The sequence below is a fragment of the Colletotrichum chrysophilum genome, assembly GCF_026319265.1.
Source record: "Colletotrichum chrysophilum strain AFK26 chromosome Unknown scaffold_1, whole genome shotgun sequence".
Taxonomy (NCBI): domain Eukaryota; kingdom Fungi; phylum Ascomycota; class Sordariomycetes; order Glomerellales; family Glomerellaceae; genus Colletotrichum; species Colletotrichum chrysophilum.
The window spans coordinates 1,447,620-1,472,478 of NW_026517288.1; the positions used below are offsets into that span (position 1 = coordinate 1,447,620).

The 24,859-nt window shown below is 52.3% G+C and overlaps 9 protein-coding genes across 9 annotated transcripts; 5 read left to right on the forward strand and 4 right to left on the reverse strand.

Moving 5' to 3' along the window:
• Positions 1-2,353: 2,353 nt before the first annotated feature.
• Positions 2,354-7,480, forward strand: COL26b_000389 (uncharacterized protein; the record flags this gene model as incomplete). The annotated part of the gene is made up of 7 exons (XM_053173359.1): positions 2,354-2,488; positions 2,571-2,700; positions 2,764-2,953; positions 3,007-6,862; positions 6,941-6,993; positions 7,056-7,270; positions 7,332-7,480. 7 exons carry the CDS (start codon positions 2,354-2,356, stop codon positions 7,478-7,480), a joined length of 4,728 nt encoding a protein of 1,575 aa, XP_053043065.1.
• Positions 7,481-8,243: 763 nt separating this feature from the next.
• COL26b_000390 (uncharacterized protein) lies at positions 8,244-9,031 on the forward strand (the record flags this gene model as incomplete). The annotated part of the gene is made up of 3 exons (XM_053173360.1): positions 8,244-8,426; positions 8,581-8,726; positions 8,839-9,031. The coding sequence occupies 3 exons, from the start codon at positions 8,244-8,246 to the stop codon at positions 9,029-9,031; spliced, it is 522 nt and encodes a 173-aa protein (XP_053043066.1).
• Positions 9,032-9,567: 536 nt separating this feature from the next.
• Positions 9,568-9,874, forward strand: COL26b_000391 (uncharacterized protein; the record flags this gene model as incomplete). The annotated part of the gene is made up of 2 exons (XM_053173361.1): positions 9,568-9,741; positions 9,797-9,874. The coding sequence occupies 2 exons, from the start codon at positions 9,568-9,570 to the stop codon at positions 9,872-9,874; spliced, it is 252 nt and encodes an 83-aa protein (XP_053043067.1).
• Positions 9,875-11,124: 1,250 nt separating this feature from the next.
• Positions 11,125-12,207, reverse strand: COL26b_000392 (uncharacterized protein; the record flags this gene model as incomplete). The annotated part of the gene is made up of 3 exons (XM_053173362.1): positions 11,125-11,346; positions 11,477-12,085; positions 12,142-12,207. The coding sequence occupies 3 exons, from the start codon at positions 12,205-12,207 to the stop codon at positions 11,125-11,127; spliced, it is 897 nt and encodes a 298-aa protein (XP_053043068.1).
• A 1,045-nt stretch (positions 12,208-13,252) lies between these two features.
• COL26b_000393 (uncharacterized protein) lies at positions 13,253-13,598 on the reverse strand (the record flags this gene model as incomplete). The annotated part of the gene is made up of 2 exons (XM_053173363.1): positions 13,253-13,492; positions 13,560-13,598. The coding sequence occupies 2 exons, from the start codon at positions 13,596-13,598 to the stop codon at positions 13,253-13,255; spliced, it is 279 nt and encodes a 92-aa protein (XP_053043069.1).
• Positions 13,599-15,459: 1,861 nt separating this feature from the next.
• Positions 15,460-17,730, reverse strand: COL26b_000394 (uncharacterized protein; the record flags this gene model as incomplete). The annotated part of the gene is given in 4 exon segments (XM_053173364.1): positions 15,460-16,758; positions 16,772-16,878; positions 16,984-17,056; positions 17,113-17,730. The coding sequence occupies 4 exon segments, from the start codon at positions 17,728-17,730 to the stop codon at positions 15,460-15,462; spliced, it is 2,097 nt and encodes a 698-aa protein (XP_053043070.1).
• A 1,551-nt stretch (positions 17,731-19,281) lies between these two features.
• FUR1 (UPRTase) lies at positions 19,282-20,384 on the forward strand (the record flags this gene model as incomplete). The annotated part of the gene is made up of 5 exons (XM_053173365.1): positions 19,282-19,448; positions 19,572-19,930; positions 20,039-20,193; positions 20,259-20,275; positions 20,333-20,384. The coding sequence occupies 5 exons, from the start codon at positions 19,282-19,284 to the stop codon at positions 20,382-20,384; spliced, it is 750 nt and encodes a 249-aa protein (XP_053043071.1).
• A 168-nt stretch (positions 20,385-20,552) lies between these two features.
• COL26b_000396 (uncharacterized protein) lies at positions 20,553-21,112 on the reverse strand (the record flags this gene model as incomplete). The annotated part of the gene is made up of 4 exons (XM_053173366.1): positions 20,553-20,707; positions 20,730-20,819; positions 20,875-21,013; positions 21,068-21,112. 4 exons carry the CDS (start codon positions 21,110-21,112, stop codon positions 20,553-20,555), a joined length of 429 nt encoding a protein of 142 aa, XP_053043072.1.
• Positions 21,113-23,178: 2,066 nt separating this feature from the next.
• COL26b_000397 (uncharacterized protein) lies at positions 23,179-24,244 on the forward strand (the record flags this gene model as incomplete). The annotated part of the gene is made up of 4 exons (XM_053173367.1): positions 23,179-23,492; positions 23,596-23,714; positions 23,933-24,008; positions 24,058-24,244. 4 exons carry the CDS (start codon positions 23,179-23,181, stop codon positions 24,242-24,244), a joined length of 696 nt encoding a protein of 231 aa, XP_053043073.1.
• Positions 24,245-24,859: the final 615 nt, after the last annotated feature.

Here is a 24,859-nt window from a genome sequence, read left to right on the forward strand (position 1 = left end):
GGGGGATGAAATTTGCAGTTACACTGGGAGCAAAGCGGGTAGGGGGCCGCCATCCACCTTCACCGGCCGCTGGGGTTGAAGAGCAAAGAGCGGAGACAAAAGGGGGGAGAAGCCAGCAGCCATGCGGACAGTAGAGAAACACTGTGCGTTCCAACGCTGTATTTGGGCCCCCCAGCAACAGTCATGTACAACCTGCCTGCTGTTGGCCCTGACTAACTGGCGACGAAGTCACAGACTCTGTTTGTGGCTCGATGAAGAGATGAGATGAAGCTTGCCTCGCTCAGACACACAAAGCCCAATCCCCAAATTTTCACCATAGACACAATGAGAGAAATCGGATAATAGGAAAGAGGTGAGGTAACGAGCGACGAAGCAGAAATCATTACGCCACGAAGAACAAACCTGATGCAGGGCATCTTGCGCTAGTGCGAGAAGCTTAAGAGCGTCGATTGTTTCGTCTGGCTTAGCAGCCAGCTAAATGACCTCTGAGCCTCAAGTTTTCCCGTCGAAATATCTGAATTTTTGACTCTAACTACGCCTCGGGTGATCTTTGGGCTTCAGAGCCTTCTCCTGTCAGCGATGGCCACTAATGGAGAATAAGTGGATGGATATAATCGGCCATAACAGAGCTTCTCTATAAACTGGCAACGAGCCAAATCCTGTAATTCAGAAGAATCAAAGGACACCAAGCCGAAGAACCGGTGTCGAGTCAAGCTCGTCAAGAGACAATTCCGAGGCCTTGAGTCGGGTCCTTTCAAGCCTGACAACCACCAACCTTTCATTAGCCCATCCGTCTTCACATCAAAGAAAACGACAAAGACGCCAAAGAAGACCATTTTAGGGACAAAATCCGTCAAACAGGAGCCAAAATATTATGATTGTAAGCCCATCTGGTAGACAGCAGAGCTAGAGACAGTTGGTCAAAGGGCCAAAGGAATCTTGGAGAAACGTGGAAGAGTAAAGACACAGCAGAAGAAGCCCATCCAGCGGCCGTGCCCTTCACATGCCGCCGCACTGTCTGCTTCTAAGCAATCCCATCTGTCTCCTTTCCCGCCCTTGAGAGCGCTCAAAGGCGTATCCGTACTGCGGGCATAGGGTGCGTCTTAGCTGCGGATTTCACCTCACCTTATATGAGGCAAGTCTAGGTAGTAGAAGGTGAGGGAAAGGTACTTTGAGCAAAACAAAGGCTAGTCATATCCACCTAGGACTTAGGTATTGGCTTACAGGAGAACTACTCCATCCATACCTAAGATACCTACTTGTCTAAGGGTAGGTGTCGCAGCAACAAAGGGTACCTAGGTAGTGTTGATCAGACGCAACATTGCTGTAAGATACTGGACTGCTGCTGCTAGCTTCCTCTGTTCCCCTACTATTGCCCGTAATGTGACCGACCCCCCTGCAACGAGGTGCACCTCTGACACGTTCACTCATCAGGATAGGGGACCACAGTCACTGGACCACACCGCGGGCACGCTCAGTTCCCATGCTGCCATAGTGCCTGCCACGCTAACACTGACCCAACTTTTATCACACAAAGCATTGGCTGTGGCATTTGTTGCCTACCTACCTACTTTCAAGGTACCTTAGGTACCTACCTTACCTAGGTAAGGTAGGTTGGTATTCTTGCTGTCGAAAGGTACCTCACCGCAGTACTGTTGCTTCCATCCCCTGAAGACATCACTCTTGCAGCAGCCTGGCTGATGGGGACGCGTGTGGAGGCTCCCAGTCTCGTCTCTTTCTCTCACGCATCCTTAGTATCAGTGCGCTCGCTCCTCTCAACCCCCGGCCGTTCTCACCTGGCGTTTTTTACTTGGAGCCCCTGTCTGTTGGAACCTCAAAAAGTTGTCCAGTTCATCAGGCCGGCTATCCTCCTTTCCCTACCGCCATTAATCTACCAACCCTCACCTACGTCTGGCATCTGCGTGCAATCTACGCCCAACTGGCCACAAATCTGGACATATACCCGACTCGTCCAGACCACACGTCGTGATCTACTTCGCGTCGTTCCTCAGCTATCAATTGCTACCTCGGCCGGCATACACTCTCCTCTCCGCCTTGCTCGCCCTCCTGGCCCTTTTCTTCCCATCGACACCGTCTCCTAGCCTCCATCGTCCGAGTCTCGACCTGATTTCTGCGACAACCATCTATCTCCAGACGACCATTGCGTCCAGAGTCTAGCAGCTCGCCCACAACACCCAGTTGCTCCTTCCCCCCGGTCGCCCATGAATCTCTCCAGCCCCTTCGAGCTTTCACCCCTAGACTTGTCTCGCCCCATCCGCCACTCCTCTGGGAAATACTAGTTCTGCCGTCAACAATCCTCTCGAATTCATTCTCATCTACTCACTCCGCCCCAATGTCTCAGAACTACGATGTCGGTACGAGGGCATGGCAGCCCGATGCCACCGAGGGCTGGGTCGCGTCCGAGGTTGTCAACAAGACTGTCGACGGTAATAAGGTCAAGCTGGTCTTTAAGCTTGACAGCGGCGAGGTAAGTTTTCTTCTTCCACATCTCTGACTTGAACTCTGCCACAGATGCTGTCACTCTATGCCCGTTGCTGACTTGCCTGTAGGAAAAGACGATAGACGTCACCGTCGAGGCCCTTCAGAATGGCGATTCTTCCTTACCCCCGCTCATGAACCCGACCATGCTAGAAGCGAGCGACGATTTGACGAATTTGTCCCATCTCAACGAGCCTGCCGGTACTGTCTTCACAATCCACGCCTTGGCCTGGCCGCTGTGCTAACCCCACTCCTTTCGACCAGTCCTGCAGGCCATTCGTCTTCGATATGCACAGAAAGAGATTTATACATACAGTGGTATCGTCCTGATTGCTGCGAACCCGTTCGCTAGAGTAGACTCTCTTTACGTGCCCGGCATGGTCCAGGTGTATGCGGGCAAACAGAGGGCGACACAAGCACCGCATCTGTTCGCTATTGCTGAGGAGGCTTTCATGTGAGCGACCCTGCAGTTGTTCAATAGACCTCGCCTTTGCTGACGTGGCGCAGTGACATGGTGCGGAGCGGCAAAAACCAGACCGTTGTTGTGTCGGGCGAGTCTGGTGCTGGTAAGACAGTCAGCGCAAAGTACATCATGCGCTACTTCGCGACCAGAGAATCCCCTGACAACCCGGGAACGCGATCCAAGAAGGGAGCCGAGGCTATGAGCGAGACGGAAGAGCAGATTTTGGCTACGAACCCAATCATGGAAGCCTTCGGCAACGCAAAGACGACGCGTAACGACAACTCCTCACGTTTCGGCAAGTACATCGAGATCATGTTTGACGAAAAGACCAACATCATTGGCGCCAAGATTCGCACTTACCTTCTGGAGCGATCCAGGCTGGTTTTTCAACCTCTCAAAGAGCGCAACTATCACATCTTCTACCAATTGGTAGCAGGTGCTTCGGAGACCGAGCGTCAACAGCTGAACATTCTTCCAATCGAGCAGTACGAGTATTTGAACCAGGGCAACTGCCCCACAATTGATGGAGTCGATGACCAGGCTGAATTCGAGGCAACCAAGAGTTCTCTGAAGACCATTGGTGTGACGGAGGCTCAGCAGTCCGAAATCTTCAAGCTCTTGGCTGGTTTGCTCCACCTGGGAAATGTCAAGATCGGAGCGTCGCGTAACGATAGCGTTCTTGCGCCGACGGAACCGTCCCTGGAGCTAGCCTGCTCGATTCTGGGCGTCAATGGGGCTGAATTCGCCAAATGGATTGTCAAAAAACAGCTGGTCACGAGGGGCGAGAAGATCACGTCCAACCTTACGCAAGCTCAAGCTATTGTCGTTCGAGATTCCGTTGCCAAGTTTATCTATTCCAGCCTGTTTGACTGGCTCGTCGAGATCATCAACATGAGTTTGGCGACTGAGGATGTCCTGAACCGCGTTACCTCTTTCATTGGTGTGCTCGATATCTACGGCTTCGAACACTTTGCGAAGAACTCGTTCGAGCAATTTTGCATCAACTACGCCAATGAAAAGCTGCAACAGGAATTCAACCAGCATGTCTTCAAGCTGGAGCAGGAAGAATACCTCAGAGAGCAAATCGACTGGACATTCATCGAGTTCTCAGACAACCAGCCCGCCATTGACTTGATCGAGGGTAAACTCGGTATCCTGTCTTTACTGGACGAAGAGTCCCGTCTGCCGATGGGCTCAGATGAACAATTCGTCATGAAGCTGCACAATCAGTACGGAACCGACAAGCACAAATTTTATAAGAAGCCGAGGTTTGGAAAGTCTGCCTTCACAGTTTGCCACTATGCGGTGGACGTCACCTACGAGTCGGAGGGATTCATTGAGAAGAATCGTGATACTGTTCCGGACGAGCACATGGCTGTCCTCCGCGCCAGCACAAACGACTTCCTCCGCAACGTTCTCGATGCTGCCGCTGCCGTTAGAGAGAAGGATGTGGCATCTGCCTCGTCCAGCTCCGTGAAGCCCGCTGCTGGTAGGAAAATTGGCGTGGCTGTCAACAGGAAGCCGACTCTAGGAGGCATTTTCCGCTCCTCGCTGATTGAGCTCATGAATACCATTAACAACACGGATGTGCACTACATTCGTTGTATCAAGCCCAACGAGGCCAAAGAGTCGTGGAAGTTCGAGGGCCCAATGGTTCTTAGCCAGCTGCGAGCTTGCGGTGTTCTCGAGACTGTGCGTATAAGTTGCGCTGGTTACCCCACAAGATGGACTTACGAGGAATTCGCTCTTCGGTACTACATGCTTGTCCATTCCGACCAGTGGACATCAGAGATTCGAGAGATGGCCAACGCTATCCTGTCCAAGGCCCTAGGTTCTAGCTCTGGAAAAGGTACGGATAAGTATCAGCTGGGCCTCACCAAGATCTTCTTCCGTGCTGGCATGCTTGCTTTCCTTGAAAACTTGCGCACTAGCCGCCTGAACGACTGCGCAATCCTCATTCAGAAGAATCTTCGCGCCAAGTTCTATCGCAACCGCTACCTCGAGGCTCGCAACGCTATCGTGACTTTTCAGTCCGCCGTGCGAGCGTACATTGCCCGAAAGCAAGCCCAGGAACTCCGCACTGTCAAGGCAGCAACAACAATTCAGCGGGTTTGGCGTGGCCACAGGCAAAGAAAAGAGTACTTACGCATCAGGAACGATGTCGTCCTGGCGCAAGCGGCGGCCAAAGGTTACCTTCGAAGAAAAGAAATCATGGAGACCCGCGTAGGCAACGCTGCTATCCTCATTCAGCGAGTGTGGCGGTCTCGTCGACAGGTGCTTGCTTGGAGGCAGTACCGGAAGAAGGTCACTCTTATTCAGAGCTTGTGGCGTGGAAGAATGGCTAGGCGTGACTACAAGAAGGTCCGCGAGGAGGCTCGTGATCTGAAGCAGATTTCCTACAAGCTGGAAAACAAGGTCGTCGAGCTGACACAATCTTTGGGTTCCATGAAGACTCAGAACAAGAACTTGGTATCTCAAGTTGAAAATTACGAGGGCCAGATCAAGGCATGGAAGAACCGCCACAACGCTCTCGAGGCTCGCACGAAAGAGCTTCAAACGGAAGCCAACCAGGGAAGCATTGCAGTCGCCAGGCTGCAGGCAATGGAGGACGAGATGAAGAAGCTCCAGCAGAGCTTCGAAGAGTCAACTTCCAACATCAAGAGAATGCAAGAGGAGGAGCGGGAGCTGAGAGAGTCCCTGCGCTCCACAAGCACCGAGCTGGAGACTGTCCGACAGCAGAGCGCCCAAATCGAAAGCGAAAAGCTGTCCTTACGCCAACAGTTAGCCGAGCTTCAAGATCAGTTGGAGCTGGCGAGGAGACTTGCTCCTGCCAACGGCGAGCTAACCAACGGCGCCGCTCAAGCGCAGGCCTCGGCTGCCAGCGGTCTCATCAACCTCGTTTCCTCTAAGAAGCCCAAGCGCCGCAGCGCCGGTGCCGAGCCGCGAGAGATGGATCGCTTCAGCGCTGCGTACAACCCTCGACCCGTCTCCATGGCCGTTACCAGTACCGCCTTGAGGCAGAATCTCCAAGGCGCTGGTGGCTTCACACCCAATGTGGACAACATCGAGCTAGAGCTGGAGACTCTCCTAGCCGACGAGGATGGTCTGAACGAGGAGGTCACCATGGGTCTCATCCGCAATCTCAAAATCCCTTCCCCCAACACAAACCCCCCGCCATCCGACAAGGAGGTTCTTTTCCCTTCGTACCTCATCAACCTCGTCACTTCGGAAATGTGGAATAATGGCTTTGTGAAAGAATCTGAGCGTTTCCTAGCCAACGTCATGCAGTCTATACAGCAGGAGGTCATGCAACATGACGGCGACGAGGCCATTAACCCGGGTGCCTTCTGGTTATCCAATGTCCACGAGATGCTGTCCTTTGTCTTCCTCGCGGAAGACTGGTACGAGGCCCAGAAGACGGATAACTATGAGTACGACCGTCTTTTGGAAATCGTCAAGCACGACCTTGAGAGCTTGGAATTCAACATTTACCACACTTGGATGAAGGTGCTGAAGAAGAAGCTCCATAAGATGATTATTCCCGCCATCATCGAGTCTCAGTCCCTTCCAGGATTTGTCACCAACGAGAGCAGTCGCTTCCTCGGCAAGCTTCTGCAGTCCAACTCGACGCCCGCTTACAGTATGGACAACCTCCTCAGCCTGCTGAACAGCGTTTTCCGCGCCATGAAGGCCTATTACTTGGAAGACTCAATTATCACCCAAACGATCACTGAGTTGCTCCGCCTGGTCGGCGTCACTGCCTTCAACGACCTGTTGATGAGACGAAACTTCCTCTCCTGGAAGCGCGGTCTTCAGATCAATTACAATATCACTCGTATTGAGGAGTGGTGCAAGAGTCATGACATGCCCGAGGGAACTCTTCAGCTGGAGCACTTGATGGTATGACCTGAGCTCAATTCCGAATACAAAGATATCAGCCGACTAACTGTCACACAGCAAGCAACGAAGCTCCTGCAGCTAAAGAAGGCCACCTTGAATGACATCGAGATCATTCAGGACATTTGCTGGATGTAAGCAAGAACCAAAAGCCGACGTAGATGGTGCCAGAATGCTAACATAGTAATCTCTCTAGGCTGTCGCCCAATCAAATTCAGAAGCTCTTGAACCAGTACCTCGTGGCAGACTACGAGCAGCCTATCAATGGCGAAATCATGAAGGCTGTAGCCTCTCGCGTGACGGAGAAGAGCGATGTCTTGCTTCTGCAGGCTGTCGACATGGACGATAGTGGCCCATACGAGATTGCGGAGCCCAGAGTCATCACTGCTTTGGAAACTTACACTCCCTCATGTGAGCAGCCAATGGTACATGAATATGTCGTGGAGTTGCTTGCTAACGATCTGATGAACAGGGCTTCAAACACCGCGACTGAAGCGACTTGCTGAGATCGTCTCAGCGCAGGCGATTGCTCAGCAGGAGAAGTTGGACTACGACCCTGAGGACGGCTTCGAGCCCAATGGCGACCTTGCCGAAGTTGACGAGAACGAGGTGGCGGCGTGAGTTGATGCTCAGAGGGAGCGTATGAGGAGTCGCCTTGTGTTTTTAGGGGGGGAGGCAGCGGGCGAGAAAGCCAGCCGCTGATGGCGGGGCGTCGCTCGCTGCCGTCTGGTCCGAGTCGGGCACTGGCATAATGAAGCTGTCAAGTGTGTGATGACCTGGTGTGGGCGGCGAAATGCCTTTACCTCCGTGTTATGAACTAGAGCTGGGTATTTACAGCGGCAGATTTTGCATGGGTAATGTAGAAGAAGCAGTTTTTCTGGCGTCGTGTGCTAAGGATATCGCCAATTGATTGAATCGGGAAACACGTGTATTTACACTCATACAAAGGTAGATACAGTCACACTAGGACCACGACAAGTATGAGAATGGGGTTTCGACTACTTGCCCTATAGACGCAGTCTACACACAGTATGTCGCTTCCTACACCTTATTAGCATTGTTGAGTGAGGATTAGTGTAAGATAAAGGTAGGACGGGGATATGACCCGATCTCCGTCGATCTTTCATGATTAACGATTGTTATCATCACGTGATACTGAAAAATTCCGAAGCCCTATCGTATAGATGCATGTGGAACTGTCCCTCTCTGCCCTTTAATGCAATAGACGAAGTAGCACCCCACCATCTTTTTCTCCTTCGTCGGCCACTCATCCACATATCAATGTTGGGTCTCACTGACTATCACATGCAAAGTCGGCTTCCTTTCTGTGCTGCTTTATAATTTGCAACCCTTTTTGTTTGAAGGAACCGATAAGCAAGTCAAAATGAGGGCTTCACCCAACATTATTATCACTGGCACACCGGGTGTTGGCAAGACAACCCATTGTGAAGAGCTCGCAAGGAGGTCAGGCCTGACACATCTCTCCGTGAATCAGGTTGTCAAGGACCGAGAATGTCGTGAGGGTTGGGATGATGAATTTCAAAGTTGGATCGTTGACGAGGATAAGGTTAGCATTCTACACCCCTGCTCCCGCCTTTTCTCACTCCCTCGCCCTTTCTCTCCCTAGGTTGCTTTTCACTCTTAGACCCTCTTCCAATTCCCGATTCGAAAACCTAGACTGAAACCTTCCTGATAGACTAAGCTAACGATACATTATATAGCTGCTGGACGCCATCGAGGCTGAGGTTGCGAATGGTGGGTATATCATCGATTGGCACGCCTGTGACCTCTTTCCCAAGAGCTGGATCGACCTTGTGGTGGTCCTTCGCGTGGACTCGACTACACTCTATGATCGTTTGACAGCGAGGTAAGAAACAAGAACCATCAAATATCCGCTGTGCATTTTCTCTGCGAGTATTCCACTTTGGCGTGGGCGACGGCGATAACAACGGGCTTCGGCTTACCGGATTGCGACATAGAAAATACCCCGAGGCAAAGCTGCAGGAGAATCTTGATTCGGAGATCATGGAAGTTCTTTTGCAGGAAGCGAGGGATGCTTTCGACGAGGAGATCGTGGTTGAGCTCACAAGCAACACCTCCGATGAGATGGAGACCAACGTCTCACGGGTTGAGGAGTGGTTAGAGCAGTGGAAGAAGGACCATTCTCCATGAAGAAAGTTATTGTTCTAGAACAAGGCTCAAGTCCATCTCACTGATTTCGGTCGGACTTGATTTGGACAATGTCGACGAGCCGGCAAGCTTTACTTTGAGCTGGAGACTGGTATGCCAGTGAGTCGTCATACGCGCGAAGTTTCGCTCCGGCTTACGAGTCGATATTATGAAAACGCACTCCTGAGGGATGGAAAATGGAGAACCGCAATCTTAAAGCTGCTAGCCCGGGACGCCTTGTGTCTGTTGTGCTAGATTGCCTCCTCCCGAATTGCCATTTAGCTGGCCTGTAGATAGCCGCAATATGCACCAAGACGTGCATCGCCCCGATAAAGCATAGTATGGAAATTCGCCCCGGTCTTCACAGAACCACCTGCAACCCAGAGCATCTTACGCACCTTGGGCTGTGAAACATATCCAGTCGAAGCGAAAATTAAGAGTTGTCACTGCAAGAACAGTTGGCTTCCTCTACTGCTCCCTTCTCCTCCCCACAAGTCTCGTCCAAATCGCGGCTGTATCGTACGCACACGGTTCTCACCATGGCGACGCCACCGGTTGTTAACTTTATCACTGGCAACGCCAATAAGTTGCGCGAGGTCAAGGCCATCCTCGAACCGGCCATCGTCGTGCAAAGTCAAGCGATAGATTTGGATGAAGTCCAAGGCACTGTTGAAGAGGTCACGATCGCGAAGTGCCGTAAGGCTGCAGACACGGTGAGATGCTTGTGAGCGATACGGTTTTACTAAACGCTGAATTTTACCTCAACAGGTTCAGGGTCCTGTTCTAGTCGAGGACACATGTCTTTGTTTCAAGGCTCTCAACGACCTCCCTGGTCCCTACATGTAGGTGTGCGCGACTACTTGTCCACCCTTCGGCTCTCTATCTTCCCTGCCTGTCGGTTTTTTTTTTTTTTTGGGCACCGCTGCGAGACACTGATGGTTTCCAGCAAGTGGTTTATGCAGTCTATTGGGCATCAAGGTTTGAACAACCTCCTTGCCGCTTACTCGGATAAGTCTGCCGACGCTGTCTGTACTTTTGCTTATTCTCCTGGCCCTGGCCATGAGCCAGTCCTTTTTCAAGGTCGCACCAGGGTAAGAAGTGGACGATGATCATCAGAACGCCGTTTGCGCTCAAAGGCTCATGCTACATGCAGGGCAAGATTGTGCCACCCCGGGGTCCCACGGATTTCGGTGAGTAGTTGTAAAGGCTTCGGTCTCATTTGATTCTGACGAGGTTGAGGCTGGGACGCTATCTTCGAGTACGATGGTCAAACGTAAGTCCCACTCTGGTCCTCGTCTCCAAGAAACCTCTTAGTAAATGAACGCAGCTACGCCGAGATGGATAAGACCGCGAAGAATAGGATCTCTCACCGCGGCCTCGCGCTCAAGAAGCTGCAGGAGTGGTTTGCCCAGAAGGCAGACTAAGTCTCTTAGTAGCGCGTCGAGGGGCAATTGGCGCTTGTCTCTCCACATGACATGAAGTTCGCGGGATCGCTATCTGCTGCTCTGTGGAGGGCTGAGCTGCGACCCGTCGAGTCTGCGACGCAGTGTCAACTTGGGGCGATAGTGTACGCATCACGCTTGTGGTCGCTTACCTGAGAATTTCGAACTCGCGATATCGGCGAAGGTATTTCGAACCGCGACGATAGGGCTTTAGCGATTCATCGGCAGACCTATGCTTGAAAGTCTGGCCTATGAGTCGGGCGAGTGCAGGCGCATCGCGGAACATGGGGTCGAAAACCAGCAGATTCGAAGGGCCATTCTTTTGTCTCTCGAAACCCACGATTGTCAACGAGTGCCCTGCAAACAGTTAGTGTCGACAGGTCTGATAGAGCACTTCTATGTACCGGCATGCTGGAAATATATGGGCGGAAGCTCCGTGCATGTAACTTTGGCGGGTGGGCTTTGCATTCCATGCTTGAAGTACTGCTCAACAGCATACATCAACTTGGCTTCGGATCTCCCTGGCTCCGCATCTTTGAACCCCTGAGCAGTGCACCTACGGTCCTGTCAACGGCGTGCTGAGAAGAGATTTCAAGTCTGCAGACTCACGGTATCTGAAGGCTGACAAAGAGCGCTTGAGCCTGTAATTTGCACTTAGTCGATGTATGCATTCCTCGAAAAGGAAAGTCTCACCTCCGGCGTTCCAATATATTTACGAGTGCCCTTGATACCCCCCGTTTCAACGCGGCCTTGGGCGTTAATGCCCATATCCCACGCATTTTCGATGTACTCTTGTATCTCGAATATGGTGGGCAAACGTCCCCTGAACTGATCTCTGCCGTAGGCGTTCGCACCGTTGATGTAAGAAACCATCATCTGTATGTTGCGATAGCCGCAGAAACCACCTCGCCTTATGTCAATATGTGCCGGGACGGAGGGAAGTGGGGTTTGACTACCTTCTTTCTTCAGCTTAGACACGTGTTGCACGGCGGGGTGGCAGAGATACGCATATTCTGTAGACCTGCTCTGCCGAAGAAGCTGTTCGAGAACGTTGATCACCCCTGAAACTTAGTCTGCGGTCCATCACGGCCTGAAAGATGTACGAACCGTCGCTTGTTACCTCCCCGCCTTTATGAAGTAGCGAAACCAGCCAGTCAGGCATGGTTTGTTCATGCGCGTATTTGCCCAGCTCGGCTTTCTGGTACCTGTCAGCATATGTGAGGACACCGACACGTCCTCTAAGCGGACATACTCCCAAACGCTTGTCCCCTGTCGCGACTTTTTCTTTGGGCTGGGGCATTGACAAGAGCTGGCCCCATTGCTGGATGACAGCCCTCTGCGTGTCACCTGCAGATCCGCTACCAGCATGACTGCTGCTGCTCACGGCCCCGACTTCGGTGGTCATTCTGGAGCTCGCGGTACCGTCGGCCGTCTGGTTCTCAGACGGATCGCCGACCCCTTGCCGCTGTTCTTCGACGTGGAGGTCAACGTGGTAGTCCATCTCAGCTATAGAGAGCACTTCGCCGCATCCTTCGATGGGGCACTCAGCATACTGCTCCTGAGCTGCCTGTGATGATGAGGCCTGGTCTTCTTCTGGATGAAAAGATTCCATATGCTGGGAAGCCGATCAGTGTCAAGTTTCAGTGACTCGCATCTGGTTCGTGGACACACCGTCAGCATCTCATATTCACCGCCGCCGGCGATTCCGCAGAAGGGACAGATCATGGTGTTCGTCATGCTGTCGAATTCAGAACTTCGGTGAGGCGAATAAGATTGGTTCAGAACTTCGGTGAAGCGAATTTGATGCAACTAACAATGAGATGAAGGGGTCGAAGGAGAATCGAAGAAACGAGGCCAGGTTTATCGACTTAATGTTTCTCCAAGCAATTGAGCTTGGCTCGATGATTGTCTTAGATTGAATCAGTACTGTGCATTGCCTTTGCAAAAGTAACTGCAAAGAACTCGCTCACGGTGGAAGAAGACACAAAGAGAGGTGGCTAAGTCGTGACGTCCAAGAGTACTCGAAGTCGCCTGAGTCCTGGGCGCGCAAGAACACGTGGTTTTGAAAGGAAGATAAATCGTTGAAATGTGCCGCAAGTTCACCAGTGTGGCGCGCAGCAATATCTTCGGAAACTCGCCGTCGAGACGGGGGCAACAACTCAGTTGGCTTCTCTAACACGACGCGAAAGGAAAGGGGTTAGTGGAAGAGGTCTAAAGGTCTCTGATTATTGGATGTCGCCCAGGCATTGGGAGGAAGTTCCTACCTTACGCAGGGTTCGCATAGAGGCTTCCCAGAAACGTAGAACCAGTTAGGGGTCAGCCCCATCGGCGTTAGAGCATGAAGTGATGTGCCCAGTCTGAGGAGCGGTTATGCAGGCCGGCTCAAGCTGCAACTCTCTGCCGATTAGGCAGTGTATCATGCAGCCACTACCTTATCTTATCATAGAGCCAAACCTGTCCAGATTCACCAGTTCAAGGTATGTCACACATGCATGTAATTATGCTGACTTTACCAAGAAAGTGCATGGTCTTCGCATCATTTTGCAGTGAGTTCGTAGGAAGTCAAAAAGGAACATCATGCCATATCTAGCCGGCGCGGGAGATTGAACCTTGGTTTTTTTGGAGGGTTGCATATGGCGAAAGCCATGAGACATCTGCATGCCTATGCCCAACTGGTTCGAGTCGCTGGTTCATTTCAACAGCAACAACGCTTACAATTGGGCACGTCCGCTGGAGGAAAACAAGAACGTCGTTGGTATTGTTACAGATAATCTATGAATCGTTACATGAGTGTGCATTTGCCGCCTTCCGCGGCCTCGTTTGGATTTTGTGCCTTCTCGATCTGTGCGATCAGTATTTCAAACGCCTTGGAGACGTTCTCGTTATAACGCGCGCTCGCCTCGGTCCATCCACACTGGATCCTTTCGGATAGCTTCTTTCCCTCTTCGGCGCTGACCTGGCGTTGCTCGGGACGCAGATCGCTCTTGTTGCCGACGATGACAATCGGCACCGACTCAGTGCCCTGGAAGCGACCAGTCGGATCGTTAGCTTTGCTCGCTTTCCCAGAGGATCAAGGACTCCAGACGTACCAGGTGGTTCAATATCTTCTCTCGAATAACCTGCACCATCTCAAATGATGGCAACGAAGAGACGGAGTACACTAGCATATACCCGTGGATGCCAATGAAGTGCTTCGAGTTCAGAATGCTGTATTCATCCTAGTAGAACTGGCTGTCAGCGGCAGTCTACATTTCGACCGCGTTTGCCCCGTATCGATCGAGTTGTCGGTAACGCGAGGGGTGTGTTGGCCGGCGACGTACTTGGCCAGCAGTGTCAACTATCTCTGTAGCAAACTCCTGCCCCTTATAACGTATGGTTTTGCTAAAGGTATTCTCGATGGTCGGATAGTAGCTGTCAACAAAATGGCCGTCGACAAACTGAACGGCAAGCGAAGATTTGCCTATGCGTCGGGTGATCCGCCATCAGCAAAAAGGACGTCATAGACTGTCGGATGGTTCATCTCGACGCAAACCACAGTCACAACAAAAGCAGCGAGGCCCCAACCCAGTTCGACTTTAGGAAAGCAGCGACTGTTTGACCTACCGACGGACCGACTGCCAACAATGGCCACCTTCCTGTTCTTTGGCGCTGGCATTTATCTGGTACTCAAACGAGCGTATTTCGGCTCGGCTTCTCGTGCGAATTTGGCTTGAATGATGATCAGTGGGTGTCAAAGAATAGGAAGGTGACTGGTTTCAATCACATACGGAAGACGGGCGATGCACCAGTTGAGGTTCAACGGGGCGCTTTGGTGGGGGATAAGGCGGTATCGGGATGGAGTTGCAGATGTGAGAGGTGTGTGAAGGCGATAGATACCTCTTGCAGTCGCGGGGACCATACATGTGCCAAACTCCCCGTACCCGGTGACAGACCCTCCCACTAACAAATGACCATGTCCCACTAAATTAGAGGTGTCGGCAGGGACCTTGGTGGAATGAGCAGCACGCCCAAGCAGCTGCATTGGGCTGCCGGCCACTGTCACACACCCCCGGGCTGCGTATTGTGGGGTCGGTGAGTGTAAGGTACCTACCTACCTTACCTAACCTACCTAAGGTAAGGCTTCCCTGCGGGCCCAAGATGAAAGAAGCCAGCTGCCTTAGGTAAGACGGCCTCACCAGTCGGTTAGAGAGGAGTTCCCGCTCGCATTTGGCCTATTCTCGGGGCTTTCACTTCCCATTGCTTTTTTGGACGCATTAGAGTATTATTTCCAATGCATCCAAATCCAAAGTCGAAAATTTTCTGGTCGACTTCCATACTCATACACGATAACAGCAGATGTTACATAACCTGTGCCTAGCTAGCTAGGTAGCAAGCAGATTTCAACCGGAAATCCCTCCTACTATCAGTTCGCGTGAGAAGCCCGACCTCTCCGCATTCTTAACCTCCTCTACGGGACAGCAAGGTCTCCCAGATGAGCAAAGCTCAGATAGAAACATTTGGCCCAAAAAAACAAATAGGCCACCCACGCGAACAGGGCCAGTGTCATTAGCTGTCACCTATCTTCGGGGACGTGGTACGCAGGTGTCAGTGGACATTCATATAATGTAAGTCATCTCATCGTCTTGTAAAATGCCGGGTACTATATGCCCCCTCATGTCGTCGTAACGAGTGCCACGCGGTCGAGTTTGTCATGCGGGTACCCTGCCCTTCTGCCTCAGCTCGTTGACTAGGTTTTGTAGGCTCGTCGTCAGCTCGTCTGTGTCAACCTTTGCGTGCAAGGCCATAAACTCTTGGATCGAATCAAGTAGATACTTGATGCCCCTCCCTTGGCTTTTCTCTTCCAACCGTCGCCGAACCTGAGATCCCAGACAAAGGTAGCCCAGAAGAACGGCCAAATAGCCATGGGCTACGGCCACTGATGTCTTTTCCACAGAGTCGGCCTATTATTTTATTGTCAGTCTCATTGAACCCTTAGTCTTCATTGGGCAGTTAACTCACCATGACAGCTGATTCTCGGTTATCTAGATAAACCTCCATTAGCTTTTCCAGGGGTGATCCATCATCACCTTGCCAAGCATCAACGGACTGGCGGGTCGAGGGGCAATGCTCAGAGGTATTAATCATGACCCCAAGCATTAGCATGAGAATCTCGTAAATATCTTTAGAAAAGGCCCCGTTGCGGATGGACTGCTCTAGCAACTCAAACGCTGCGAGACTGGTGGCAGCCAGCTCTCGAAAGAGTTCACCCCTGCTAAATGCGCCAGCTGCGGTCGGGTTGTTGTTCGTTGTGTTCAGAGCTAGTTTCAGCGTTGTGGACTCGAATTCACCGAACTCTGCCATTGGCCGAGACATGGCTGCCGTGAGGATGTCTGCGAGGATGGGCAAGTAGCGTTTGGTCCATTGGGGGCCAGCCTCGGACTGCATGGCCATAATCGAGCACCCCTCCAAAAGGGACAGCGCGATCCCACCTTCGGTAGTTCCCATTCCCTGAGCACGACTGTGTTCCCAGCCTTTCTTGACAAACCCAAACAAACGATCCGTCAAGCTTGCGATGATGGCCCTCGTAGCCAGACCATCATTGTCTTTGCATAACAAGGACAGGACTTTGAGAGCCAATATTCTTGGCGACAAGTTCCTCGGGGGCGAGCCTTTCCAAACCTCCAACCTTTCCAAAGTCAATCGCAGCATGGCCAAAGAACCTTGCCCGTTCTTGGAGAGATTTGACTTCCGCTGACTAGCAAGGCTAATGATGTCCTCGTCCTCGTCAAACATCGTAGACGCCAGTTGCGCGATGCCTTCAGACTGGAGCTGTGGAACTAGATGAGGAACCGAATATGACGTGAAGAGCACCAGAAGGACGGACAAGAGGATAAATCCACTGATAACATCCTCCTCAGTACCAATTGCCCGGAATAAGGCATCCTTGGCACCTTGGTCTCGGAATTGGCGTACGAACGTCTTGTCCCGGAGGTTGGTGGCCAGCTCTAGTAGCGCCGTACGTCTTGAGCGAGAAGACTGCGACTTTGGCGGCTGAGGAGTTCCTACTCTATCCAGGAGATCAGCCATACTGTCTGCGAACCGATGATTGGCACCGGCCTGCCTGAGAGCATGGATGTCAATAATGCCGCCGCCTTTGGATGACGGAACCTCCTCCATTTCCTCATCCTCAAAGGAGAATGAAGCCAGCTTAGACATTGGAGGAGGCGACACGTCAAGCTGACTATCAATACCCAGACTCATTTGGCTTCCAAGACCGTCTCCGCCGGACTCATCTGCCTTGAGTGTCCTCTGCTCTCCGTACGTCGACCGGAATTTTCTTTGACTCGAAAGCGGTTTTGGTCGCGTCGACGGCCTTGGTGTCATCGCTGCGTCTGTGGGCCTCATCGGCGTAGAAAGCGAACTTTGGCTCTTGGCTATCTCTGCAATGCCCCCCTCCGTCATATCAGACGCGTCAGACTCGCAGTCAGAACTATCTTCATCATTCTGTGCTGCCAGTTGGTCGATCAAGCGTACGCGCCTTGCCACGTTTAGGCGTTTCTGCTTTGGGATAGAAGACTCGACTGCCATCGAAGCCGCCAGTATGAATCTGGGTTCTATCAGAGGGGAGCGCGCTGGTGTTTTGTGCCGTATCTGCGAACTAACTTCGCTCTTCTGCCGGATGTTGCTTTCGACTGCGGCCTGAGCATCGAGAAGAGACGCCTCACCCTGCTGGTGACGTACAGACTTCTCTGGCTCAAGGTTCGGCGTAGGTCCCGGTATGGGTATGGATCTCGCCTTAGGCGCAGGCTTAGACGATGACGGCTTCGATTCATGCTTCGCGAGGGGGAGGGATGTTGCGCTTCTCGGGTCGAAAGGCGACTTGATACGGCGTGGATGAGAGGGCAGTGTTGATTGCGCAGCATGCGGAACGGGTTGACTACCGGGCCTGCGGTCGGCCTTGGTAGTAACGGCTGTTGGTACTTTCCTCTTCTTGAAGTTTGCGGGAGCATCCGGAGTTATGTTGGTTAACTGGTCCAACTGCGTTGCGGCGCGTCGAGAGAGGGATGGTGGCAGGTGCGTAGGCTCGTCATCGGACATATCATAGGGGTCTCGGTTCGGGTCTGTGGGAATACGCTGCGTGGGGGTGTCTTTTCCATCACTGCTGGCACGTTGCGAGCTATTCGACAGTTCAAGAAACGCGTGTATAGGTCGTTTGCGCGAGGTCTTGCCGTAAGTCGTGGTCTTCTTCCGAGGAACGCTGGGCCCATCTTGAGTAGCCATATTGTGTGGAAATCTATACCAACAAAGAGTATGCGACGCTGCGACGCGTTATGGAAGGGCTAACAATCCCGTTGCACCTTTTGGTGAGCAACACGCTCCATGCAGGAGAGAGAGGGCGGCAGAGGAGTAGGAATGGAGGGGAAGGTTAACTGCCGATTGGTGCGACGGCGACTCAAGTTCGAACGGGCGTGGGTATCGTGCTTTCGCGGTCGGCTGCTGTCAAAATAATGCGCCGTCAAACGCAAGCTAGTGTGAATCGTAGCTGGCGAAGAGCTCTGAGCCGAAGGAAAAGCAAAGCCGGCGTCAAGTGCTCTGAAATGCACAACAGATGCTACAGGGCACGTTGTGGTAGAACGGTCGAGGCGTGAAGAGGCGCGAATATGTCTAGCCGGGGCCTTGGGAAAGGAACACTCAAGAGCGCGCCTGCGGCTAAAGGTGATGGCGATAGCGGTGCGATGGAAGTGATTGATCGCGACAGTTGGTGATTGGTGGCGAGGTTCTGCAGTTATTTTGGCACCTTGCAAGAGACACAGTTGTTTTCGAAAGCAAGGTTACCTTTTACTGTTTTGTTCCTTGATCACAGATCGCGCGCAAGGGGGACGGCAGATGCTTTTCTCTCCTGGTCTGACCTTCTACGCCTTGCGCAGGCGCATGGCACCTTACCGATGAGGGTACGTACCGCCTTCTCCTCTGCCATTTGCATCCACTGCATCAATGCCCCGGTTGTGCGATATCCATTAAGTTAATTACTGAAGCTGCGACCACTTAATAAGAAGTATGTACATCATGCTCCATAGTGTTCTCGAGTTCCCTACATGATGAGTGTCTCGTTTACACAGGTGAAAATAAGAAGCAAAAGAGATAGAGGAAGACAGAAAGAAGAGGGTAATATCTAAAGAGACAGGAAGGGCATGTACCTTTGTACAGATAGGCATATAAAGAAAAACAGCCCGATAACGCGGTGCTTGGGAAACGAAAATGGTACTTAACTGCTTGATCCATCCAACAACCCCACGTCCCTTATCTCTTCACAGTGCCTCGTTTATCACCTTACCTAAAAACCCAAGGCGAGAACTGGCAGTGATTGATCCCTTGACTGCCCCTCCCCGGCCCTGCATTAAGGTATCCGCAATTCGCGTTGCGTTAGTGTCCCTGTAAGTCTGTTTCCGCCTCTTTACCCTAAGCTGAGCGCCTCTCAGCAGAATTCTGGCGGCGGCGGACGGCGAGCTCCATTGTGTCTCGTGACACTTCTCATTCCAACTCTTTCGGCTTCCGTGCCAATATTACGTCGGGGCTCTGCAGTTCGCATTCCAGTCTAGCAGACGATTGCAGCTCCTTGATTAGAGACTGGCTTTAGCTCACGTCTCTAAATCGAACCGTCCAAGCTTTGGACGAACTCCCAACCATACCCATCAACCCCTCATTCACCCATTTTTGCCTGGTCACCTGGCTCAGCAATCATCGCTTTCCTGCCTGCCCTTTTTTTTTTTTCTTTTAACCAAAAAAAAGGAAAATAAGGTCAAACCAACCCAGCGACAGCTGCTTTTCGAAATGGCCAGCCAAGATTCGAAGGTCACCGGCGTCAGTGGCCCGACCCAGTGCGTCGGACCGTTGTATCGCTCCGAGAGCCAAAAGCCTTCGGCGACCGTCTCAACTGAGATGAACTTGGACAATGTCATCATCCTCCCCCAGACACCTCAGCTAATTGCACTTCTAACGTGAGTCGAATGTCTTGCCCGATAATCTAGCTGAACGCCGCTGTGATTAGGCGAGGCGCATAGGGCCCCCCACCAGACAGGTTTGCCCAAGTTTCACGAACCACCTATTAACACTTCTTGTAGTATCATTCGGGATAAGAACACCGAGCGTGGTGACTTCATTTTCTACTCCAATCGCATAATTCGACTGCTGGTTGAGGAGGGCTTAAATCACTTGCCCACAGTTGAACATGATGTGACGACGCCTGTCGGCCGGACCTACTCGGGTCTCATGTTTCAGGGCAAGATCTGTGGCGTGTCCATCATGCGTGCTGGCGAGGCCATGGAGCAAGGCTTGCGGGACTGTTGTAGGTCCGTAAGAATTGGCAAGATCCTGATTCAACGAGATGAGGAGACGGCTCAGCCGAAACTGTTCTACGACAAGCTTCCGGAAGACATTGCCCAGCGCTGGGTTTTGTTGCTGGACCCCATGTTTGCCACAGGTACGTATGAAGGAGACTTCGATGTTCAATACTTGAGCAATCCCGCACTTTTACTCAATCGTATCATCATGAGCGCGTGGAATCGCTAATAACGTCCACGCTAAACAGGTGGATCGGCCATCATGGCTGTTCAGGTTCTCAAAGCTAGAGGTGTCCCAGAAGACCGGATCCTTTTCCTTAATCTGATCGCGAGTCCTGAAGGCATTAAGAACTTCACATCAAAATTCCCAAAGCTCAGAGTGGTCACTGCATTCGTGGACCAGGTAAGATGCCCATTGCCCTACATTCTATGTCCTTAGGTACTGGCATCTAACATTATTCTTTACAGGGTTTGGATGAAAAAAAGTCGGTACCTGTGTATCTCACGATGCCATCATTGCGATTGCTAACTCGCTATCACAGCTACATCATTCCCGGCCTTGGCGACTTCGGCGACCGCTTTTACACCGTCTAAAGGTGCGCGGTTCGGACAAACAGGGTTATCGTGCGTCTTCGGAGCTTCGATGCTCTGGGCCGCTCTAACCAATAGCCCTCCAGACCGTAGTCAGTATGGGTGTGCCTGGGCTGAAGGTGTGGATGGTATGCGACACTCAACGCGTGTCTCACGGTATCTTTGCCTCCTCTAGTAATCATCGTCATCTGCATCAATGCCCTCGCCTCCGTATCTTCTGTCATCATCGTCGTCGTCGTTCACCGGTCGGCTCGGAGGTGCGCGCCGGGTACCAGAAGTCTTGTTCAGGCCACTTCCACCGGCTGGTGCTTCTTTGGCAACCGCATCTATTCGTGTGTCAATAACGACCATCGTACTTGTGAATCTGCTCTCCAACAAGGGGGGGCCCACCTGCGGCGTCTACCCATTCACCGTATACATCGACGGCAGCCGAGAGGTCTGAATATGATTTAGCACAAGCGAGCGAGAGACATGTTTGAACAAGAGAGCTTACAGTTGATGCTGCATTGAAACATCTGACCGCACACTCTGCAGTCCAGCGAACCGACACCCGCCTTCTTATCCAGCTTAACAGCTACGGAGTCCTCGTGGTTGCAGAAAAGACATGTGAATTTGGTTGGGAGGGGATCCTTCTGTGTTTGGGGGTCAGCATTTGGCAATTCGCATTCAAGGCCATGTGGACGAACCTTCTTGGGGCCCTGAGGCTTCGACGAACTCTTGCGCTTTCCCATGGTGCCGAAAGTCTTGTATGGCCAATAAGAGCGCGCCCAGCGCGTTGGATGACAGTCGTTGGATGTGCTATAAGCCTGACGGAGGAGGCGGTGAAAAATGAGAGCTGCGCGGTTGCCAGACGGAACAGCGATCAGCAGCAAAGCAGGGTCTTGGGGAAGGGTGGCATGCGAGGACGGAGGTGCAGCGTGTGAACGCGATCAATGCTAGGATTTCGAAGGATGCGCGGCGCAAGGCGGGCAGACGTAGTGGACCCGTTTTAGCAATTGCGGTCAGCTTGAAAGCTCTTATCACACGGCAGAAAGAATCAACCCCGTGGCTTATCGGGGAAGCGGGGTATCCACGGCAGGGGACGATGAACTGAAAGCAGCTTACCTAATAAGTAGCCGGTGTACCCGTTTTACGTAACGTAGGAACCTTACCTCGAGGAAAGCCAGAGGCAGCTGCATGGGCGCTGGCTGGTGCTGGTGCTGCCAGGCTTATTAAGGCAAGTGACATTTCATCACGATGCCTACCTAGGTATCTACCTAAGGTAGTCTACGTCTCTACCTAGATCGAACCAGTTACCTACCCAACGGCACAAAGCCTTGAGCAAGCCTACAGTCTGAGTAGGCTGCTCAGCATCCTTGGAGGATTGGAAGCGTAAAGAAGATGCCCTTGGCATTTCCCTCGTACTACAACGCAGGTAGTGTAGGTGTTGAGTTCACATCTTTGATTGGGGGGGGGTGGCGTAATGGCCCTCATTGAGCCCCGCGGCGCCCAGCCGAAAACAAGGTCCAGTTAGCCTCGGAGGTCGGAGTCCGGCAGCAGGTAGCAGTTCACACCACATACTGCGGAAGGCGTGTTGATTGTATATCTTGATCTCATTCACTAGGTAGGGTAGCCAGTCTCATCCGCAGATCTGCTATCCATCTATTCGTATATACCTATTAATTGTAGTATCGAAGACAGATAGCCGTTGGTGTGTCTACCTACCTAGGGAGGGTGCTAGGTACCCAAGGTTAGGTCAGCTCCACGCCCGCTACTGCGGGGAAACGCAGGGGCAGAGACAGCCCACTAGACATCTGAAGGCACCTGCCGGGGATCTCGTCGGGTGCACCCTTATCTTTGGCGCTAGCCGCCGCATACCTAACACATATCCTACCTATCTCTTCCTCCACGTTACATGAGGTACGGACGGCCCCGCATCTGTTGTCAACCATTCCATCCTAAGATAGACACTGGTGCTCCCAGCCGTGCGATTGACCACGTCGTAAGGCATGTTGGGTACGACATCATTTGTCAGCCAGCTACATTATCCTGCTATGGGTAAGTGAGAGCTGGATACGGGCATGCACAGCCTTTGGAGGTACTCAAAAGAGGCCGAAGCCTGAGCCTGGGACCTGCGAAGTGCATGAAGTAAGATGATGGCCGCACGCTCAAGCCCCAGAAGGAAAGCCAGGAGGTGCATGTGCAAGTTCCAATCGCGTCTGTACTGCACCACCAGTAGCGGGAGGTCGAGGTGCATGCGCGGCGCCTTCCGAGAGGTCACAAGGCCTCGCTCAGGCAGTGATCCTATGCTCGAGGTACCTAGGGTCACCTTAGATTCAGATGCGTATCGCAGTAACGCCTTAGCCCCTCGCATTCTGCCATCCCTTACATCTGTTTGCTACATAGTTAATCCTCTCTTCATCCGATTTAGTCATCTGTTGAACTGCCACCCTAGACGACTGTGGACCAGCCATCGGTGGTCACCGTCTTGTCTCGTCCTTCTTAAGAGGCTCCAACCTCCCAGCTTCCGGCAACTACTTGTCGTCTAAACTCCGCCGTCTGAACTTACCCCTGGCCCCAGACTTGCTTCATCTTGTCTTACTTTCGCGGGTTTTGTCCCTATCCTCCTCCTTTCTTCCTTTCATCCTCTTTTCTACCGCCTCCTCGCCCTCTTTTTTCGCCAGCTTCACAATCCTTGTGGCCTCCCTCCTGTAACCCTCGCATCACCACCCACCTGCTACTGACCACGTCAAGCCCCAGCTGCTTTCACTTCCGACCTGTATTGTGCCGTGAACCTCATCTTCAAACTTAGGCAGTGATGAGCACTGGAAGCCCCCCCGAGGAGGTCTTGGCCCAGGTGCTCGGCTCCCTGCGCTCCATCCAGCAAACCCAGTCGGACCTTGTGGCTGCCGTCGATTCATTGACCCAGCGATACCATCAGCTGTCTGGTGATGCCAATGTCGCCGCCGCACTTGCCCCGAGCCCGGCTATCGGCGTAGCCCCCGAAGCACTCCGCACCTCCGATGCTGCCGGTGGCTCGGACCAGCAGTCATCCGATCTGACCCTCCAGGCCCCGGCAGTTCCTTCGTCTCCAAGCCAGCGATCCGGCCTCACATCCCGTATCATCTTAACGTATGTCCACGTTGCAGAACCGTTTTTCCTGATCCGTTCATTTCCTCCCATCCGCTAGCGGCATTCGAAGTCATCCCAGCTCCCCTACTAAAGTAACACACAGAACATACCCAAAGCAGATTGGCATCAAGCCTCTGCCCCTGATTTGGGGCGAGGGAGAGCCTCATCGCCGAGGTCCAGTTGTCGTTTCCCGATCTTCATCCACCATTGGAAGACGTAACGGTTCGTATCTTTGACACCACATTATACTATTCACGCAGTTGCGGCTAATCAGGTTTCATTACCGTAGCCATCGGAGGTGAGTACCGTTTGTGCTTGGGTGAGCTTCTGATTTTGTAGGGACTGACCTATTGAATTTAGCTCAGTAAGTCAAACATACCTGACGCCTCTGAGAATACAGTACAGCAGGCAGAACAGCAAATGCTTCGTATCTAACACAGCTCTTGCCAGTGGCGGGTCGTATTCAATTTACTATGCTTTGGCTGTTGCTAGCAAACAGCTTAACCTGGAGCATAGGTAAGACCCTGTTGGATCACGCACGTTTCGCAAAAGGCTCACATTCCAGACCCGATTTCACCAACACGGAGCCGGCTGCCAAAATTGGACCCTTTCCTCAGTGGGGAGACCCTCAGAAGATTGTGGCGATGGATCCTTGGGGACATTTGGCGCCGTGGCTCTTCAAAGATACGATTGAAAGAGACAATGGTACGAGAACCTCGAGAACATCGTCTGCACAGACAGTCACGCACTAATACGAGGTTGAAGTTGATATCCGCCCGACTATCGCCATCACTAAGGCACACATGAAGGTTCGCGATCACACGTGCATATGATATCGATGTGCTAACGTCTGCAGCTGCCGGAGCTGGAAGAAAGCGTCAGGACGGGAAGGCTGTGAGTTTTCTTGACGCAAGAAATGGAACTTGCTTTGACTGACCTGGGATGTTAGCGTTCCTGACGGCAAGGTCTGTATTAACAACCTCGGAGAGCTTGCTGTGACCAAGTTTGCCGTTGAGCCTGTATGTCGACGCCACTAAGACCGAAAATGACGCAGCTAACATTGACCTAGGTGTGGTATCTGCCTGGGGTTGCCGAGAGATTTGGCATCGGTTCGTCATAGTTCCATCTCAATGACCATTGAGTATCTAACTTAGCCTCTAGACGAGGGGGCCTTGAGGCGATCATTGTTCGAGCACACTGGGGGTAGCTACCCTGAGGTAAGTAACGTGGGCTCATCAGAAATCGGGCTCTTGGCTGACTGAATTGTCAGTTGATCACCCGCGGAGACATCAAAGTTTTCCTTCCCCCCATCGGTGAGCAGGTCTGAAGCAGATTTCGACTTCGAGCTGACCTATTGACCCGGATAG